This window comes from Lactuca virosa, chromosome 4 (genome assembly GCF_052849685.1).
Source record: "Lactuca virosa cultivar CGN04683 chromosome 4, Lactuca_virosa_CGN04683_v6, whole genome shotgun sequence".
NCBI classification, from domain to species: Eukaryota; Viridiplantae; Streptophyta; class Magnoliopsida; order Asterales; family Asteraceae; genus Lactuca; species Lactuca virosa.
The window spans coordinates 439,584,971-439,591,270 of NC_136429.1; the positions used below are offsets into that span (position 1 = coordinate 439,584,971).

Consider the following 6,300-nt stretch of genomic DNA (forward strand, 5'->3'; position numbering starts at 1 on the left):
GCTTCTAAATGTGAAGAAACGAAATGACACCATGACATACAATTATAAATCTTCACATGAACTTCACGGTTAAAAATATCGTACCGGTGAAATTAAAAAACCGCACCATATGTTTGGCTTGGTTTAAAACCGACACCAAACCGGTACAAACCGAAACCGCACTCCAAAACCGCAAAACCAAATCATTGAAAAACCGCACCAAGCGGTTTCTAGATTTCAAAAACCGCACATTGCGGTTTGCGGTTCGGTTTGGCCCTAAAACCGCACCAAACCGCATCATGCTCACCCCTAATGAAAACAATGCGTGTGTTATGAAGCTTCATTAAAGTGTTACATATATGCGTTATTGCAAAAATACACAAGAATGGTAATATATGGTTATGGTTTGGAAATAATTTCATAGGCAAAAATATTACCGCATCCCTATCATATCCAAAGATTGGTAAGTAAGGTAAATACTTACGTGGTGCCAATACGACGTATTTTTACCATTGACAAAAAAATCCCACACTATACCCTATAATCTAATGTATGTCATGAAATAGCAAAATTAAGTCATTTACACTAATTGTCTATTGTCTATAATCCTATCCGTAATTTTTTTATCATCAAATATATATCATTACTTTAATAATTAAGAAAAAAACAAAAACTACTCATTAAATTTTCTTAAAATTAGAGCGAGTCATGTTCTTCTTTCTTGAAATCAAACTCCTCGATGCCATTGTTTCTCATTGCCCCAAAAAAACAATTCACAGAAAATATGCCACTAATGAATGACAAGAAAACCATTCATAATTTTAAACTCAAAAATAGACTTTTTTTACCCTAAGAAGACCTTTTTACTCTCGTCCCCCTCATTCCTTTCCAAAAGTAACCTCCCTTTTCCCTCAGTTCACTATTCATAATTTTAAACTCAAAAATAGAAAATCTTTATCCACACCTCAACCCCCCTTCACTGATTACTTTAACTTCACCCACTCCCCTTCAATCATCGGAACACACAGTGAGTGTGTGTGATCGAGAGCCCAAAATGAGGGTCTTTCTTCTCTCCCTCCTGTTACAGTTACTAGCCACTTCCTCCGCCATTAAATCAGGCCGCTTGCCGGAATTTCGAGCTCTGCTTTCCCTGAAAACCTCCATTACAGACGACCCACAGTCTTCTCTTTCCTCATGGAACATCTCCACCAGCCACTGTACTTGGTTTGGCGTTACCTGCGATTCTCGACGTCGCGTCACCGCCTTAGAAATCTCCGGTGTCAACATCACCGGCGTTCTTTCCTCTGACATTGGTAGCCTCCGCAACCTCGTTAATCTCACTGTCGCTGCTAACAACTTTATCGGACCTATCCCACCGGAGATTTCGTTAATCTCTGGTCTTCGTGTTCTTAATCTGTCAAACAATATCTTTAATGAAACCTTCCCGCCGGAGCTCGCAACCCTTAAGCTTCTTGAAGTGCTTGACCTTTACAACAACAATCTCACCGGTGACCTCCCTGTTGGCGTTTCCGAAATGGCGTCCCTTCGTCATCTTCACCTCGGGGGAAACTACTTTTCCGGTGTTATTCCACCGGAGTACGGCAGGTTTCCGTCTCTTGAATACTTGGCCGTATCCGGGAACGAGCTCACCGGTACTATTCCGCCGGAAATCGGAAACATAACTACTCTTAAACAGCTATACCTCGGTTATTACAATGGTTACTCTGGTGGTATTCCTCCGGAAATCGGTAACTTGTCTAACCTAATCCGTTTCGACGCCGCCAACTGCGGTCTCTCCGGTGAAGTTCCTCCTGAAATCGGGAAACTTAAAAACCTAGACACGCTATTCTTACAAGTAAACGGACTTTCTGGATCTCTAACGAAAGAGCTTGGGACTTTAATCAGCTTAAAATCAATGGATCTATCGAACAATATGTTCACCGGAGAAATACCGGAGTCGTTCAAAGAGCTCGCCAACCTCACTCTTCTCAACCTGTTCCGGAACAAACTCACCGGTTCTATACCGGAGTACATCGGAGAACTGCCGCAGTTAGAGGTGTTGCAGCTTTGGGAAAACAATTTCACCGGCAGCATTCCTCAAGAGCTTGGCAAGAACGGGAAGCTACAGATTCTCGATGTGTCTTCTAACAAATTAACTGGCTCGCTTCCTGTTAATCTGTGTACAGGTAATAAACTCGAAACCCTAATTACTTTAGGGAACTTCTTGTTTGGACCAATTCCAGAATCTCTGGGTGAATGTCAATCGTTAAGTCGAATCCGAATGGGAGAGAATTATCTAAATGGTTCGATTCCGAAAGGGCTTTTTAGTTTGCCCCAATTGTCACAGGTCGAACTTCAAGTCAATCTTCTCTCCGGTGAGTTTCCGGTGACAGATTTTGTTTCGGGCAGTCTGGGTCAGGTTAGCCTGTCCAACAATCACCTCACCGGTCAATTGCCGGCTTCCATTAGTAACTTGACCGGCGTCCAGAAGCTTCTGCTTGATGGCAATAAGTTCACCGGAGCCATTCCACCAGAAATAGGTCAACTCCAGCAGTTGTCGAAGATTGATTTCAGTCACAATAGTTTCTCCGGGGAGATTACACCGGACATCAGCAAGTGTAAGCTTTTGACATATGTCGATCTTAGCCGGAATCAGTTCTCCGGTGAAATCCCGACTCAAATCACAGGTATGCATATCCTCAATTACTTGAATCTCTCCCGAAATCTTCTCGTGGGGACCATTCCAACCTCCATATCATTAATGCAAAGCTTGACCTCCGTCGATTTCTCCTACAACAATCTCTCCGGCCTTGTTCCCGGCACCGGTCAGTTCAGTTACTTCAATTACACTTCATTTTTGGGGAATCCCGATCTATGTGGGCCTTATTTAGGACCATGTAAAGATGGCGCCATGAACAACACTCATCAAAAACATTCAAAAGGACCACTCTCATCTTCCGTCAAGCTTCTTCTCGTCATCGGATTACTCCTCTGCTCTATCGCATTTGCCATTGCCGCCATTCTCAAAGCTCGATCCATCAAAAAAGGAAACGAAGCTCGAGCATGGAAGCTCACAACCTTCCAACGCCTTGACTTCACCTGTGATGACGTTCTCGACAGCCTGAAAGAAGACAACATCATCGGAAAAGGAGGTGCCGGAGTCGTTTACAAAGGCGTCATGCCAAACAACGAACTCGTAGCAGTCAAAAGGTTACCCGTCATGAGCCGTGGTTCAGCTCACGACCATGGATTCAACGCTGAAATCCAAACCCTAGGCAGAATCCGACATCGCCATATCGTGAGATTACTAGGGTTTTGCTCAAATCATGAAACGAATCTTCTGGTTTACGAGTATATGCCTAATGGAAGTTTAGGAGAAATGATTCATGGCAAAAAAGGCGGCCATTTGCATTGGGACACGAGATATAAAATCGCATTGGAAGCAGCAAAGGGTCTCTGCTATCTCCACCATGATTGCTCGCCATTAATCCTCCATCGTGATGTCAAATCCAACAACATACTCTTGGATTCCAAATTTGAAGCACATGTCGCCGATTTTGGGCTCGCAAAGTTCTTACAGGATTCCGGCACCTCCGAATGCATGTCCGCCATTGCCGGTTCTTATGGATATATCGCACCAGGTATATATTATTATCAACCTAATTAATTATGATTATAGCTTATAGATTATGAAAAATTACAAAATTACCATCTTTTTGATACTTTTCACAAAATGACTACCATTTTTGTTATGGCTTATTAAAAATTGGAAATTGTCTTTTGACCATAAAAACCTTCAAAAACAAAATTCCAAGAAAAATCATGTAGTTTTTAGGGTTTTATTTAGGAAAGTCTTATTATTTTGGAAATTTTTTTTGATAAAGTCCAAATTTTTTTAACAAAAAAGTCCCGATTATTTAATATTTTGTCCAAATTAACTAAAAAATCTTTATTTTTATTTTAACAGGAAATGACCGATTATCGTGTAAAATTAAATAATCGGGACTCATCTGTTAATTTTTTTGGGACTTTATCAAAATTCTTCCCAAAATAATAGAATTTTTCTGCATAAAACCTTATTTTTAAAATGTAATTTTCACTACATAAATCGGTGGCCATTTTGTTATAAGTACAAAAAAGGTGGTCATTTAACAAAATGAACCAATCCATTTTGGTTATTTTGGTAATTTCCTTCTTATGTATAATCTCAAAAATAACCACAATGATGGTCTTCCATAACAAATAGTTTTGCAATAGGCTTGCCACAAAAATGAAATTAAAAACTTAAAATGTCTTTTATTGACAAAAGGCCGTAAAAAACTGACAATTGTCGTTTTGCAGCGTTTTGTCAATAAAAGTAATGGGCAACTAAATTAGACCATCTATTTTGGTCATTTTTGTTGCTGATTATTTTTATAATTATAATTTCATTTTTGAATAACGGTTAATTTTTTTTACCTTTTTTTGTAGAGTACGCATACACGCTAAAGGTTGATGAAAAGAGTGATGTGTATAGTTTTGGTGTGGTTCTTTTGGAACTAGTAACCGGGAAAAAACCAGTTGGTGAATTTGGTGATGGGGTCGATATTGTTCAATGGGTGAGAAAGATGACCGATGGCAACAAAGAAGGTGTTTTAAAAATCATGGATACAAGATTATCAACCGTCCCAATTCATGAAGTGATGCATGTGTTTTATGCCGCCATGTTGTGTGTTGAAGAACAGGCGGTGGAACGCCCGACTATGAGAGAGGTTGTTCAGATCTTGACGGAGCTTCCAAAACCGCCGTCTTCCGCCACCACCACCGCCTCCTCCACGGATCCATCATCTCCGGTGGATGTGGAGGTGGAGAAGAAAGGGGAAGACAAGTTGGGTGACCTTTTAAGTTTGTGAAATTGGGGATGTGGAATTTAAGTGTTTGTTGTTTAAGTTTTATGGATTAAAGTAATTGGGTAATTTAGGTTTGTTTTTTTATATATTTATTTTGGGGTTAAATTATGGTTTATTGTTGAAGTGTTTAAGAGTGGTTTGGAGGTGATTTATGTATAGAAGCATTGGTTGGGGGTTTGAGTTAATGTTAGAATTGGAGGTGTATTTTCATGATCATTAAGTTAATTAAAATCATATGATATGGTATGGTGTTTGATAAGTGAAGTAATGTGAAGATCAATATATGTTCTATGAATTATTGAGAAGTTATAAATATGTGACTAGCATATTGCTACATAAACCTATTACTTATTATTATTATTATTATTATTATTATTATTATTCTTGTTTGAATGTTTGCATTAATTAATGAATTGTTCTTTTTTACATACATGTACGATACCTTATTCGGATAGTGTTTGATGTATAATAATTAAAGCTTTGTGACATAATGAATAGATCTTGCATGTTCACCCAAAAAAGAAAAAAGAAAGAGGTGAAACTTTGGTCCATTCATCAGGAAAATTGATTACTTACCTTTGTTGCTCTTTATTATAATATTCAATTATATTATTGTTATAGAAAAAATCAAAAACTTTAATTAATTAATTTATGTTATATTTTCTGTTGGGTGGGGGTAGGGATGCAACTTTGACCCGCGGTTTCGGATACCCGCGGTTACCCGACCCTAACGGGGCGGGGATTCCCCGCCTTGAAGGGTAACGGGGCGGGTACGGGGATTAGTTTTCATACCTGAAGCGGGTACGGGGCAGGGACGGGTATGCCACTATCCACCGATTTAATACCCGATTATATATATATATATATATATATATATATATATATATATATATATATATATATATATATATATAACAAAACTATATTATAACGTGATTTAGTGATTAACAAACCCCATTATATATAGGTTTAATTAATGCGTTGAGTTTGCATTGAGTTTAACTTTTGTAACTTACGCTGCAATGCCTCTCTTATATTGTAATTGCCCACCTTTTAGTTTTAAGCTTCTGACCATGTGAGATTTCTAAGAATAATAACAAATTGTAAAAAACAATAATAAATTGTAACAACTCATCCCACATTGGTCCTTGTACAAACAAAATCACGTAATAAGCCTTTATAAGTATCAAGGAAACATACCACATATTTGTGCTATCATTCGCTTCAATTTATTTATGAATTAATATTTCATAGTACTTTGTTAAATTGTTTGCATATAGTCTTAGCCTTTTTGGATTTTCTTAGTAAATGGGTATCCGTCGGGTTACCCATACCCGATGGGGATTTCCGACCCCGAACCCGTCGGGTTTTATGTCGGGCGGGGACGGGGATGGTAATGGGGATTGAAGTTCGGGTACGGGAGCGGGTATTA

At 38.6% G+C, this 6,300-nt stretch overlaps 1 protein-coding gene across 1 annotated transcript; it reads left to right on the plus strand.

The window, feature by feature from the left end:
- Positions 1 to 926: 926 nt before the first annotated feature.
- LOC145109065 (uncharacterized) lies at positions 927 to 5,127 on the plus strand. Its single transcript, XM_079046177.1, has 2 exons — positions 927 to 3,620; positions 4,450 to 5,127. Exons 1-2 carry the CDS (start codon positions 1,034 to 1,036, stop codon positions 4,869 to 4,871), a joined length of 3,009 nt encoding a protein of 1,002 aa, XP_078902303.1. The 5' UTR covers positions 927 to 1,033; the 3' UTR covers positions 4,872 to 5,127.
- The last annotated feature ends 1,173 nt before the right edge of the window (positions 5,128 to 6,300 follow it).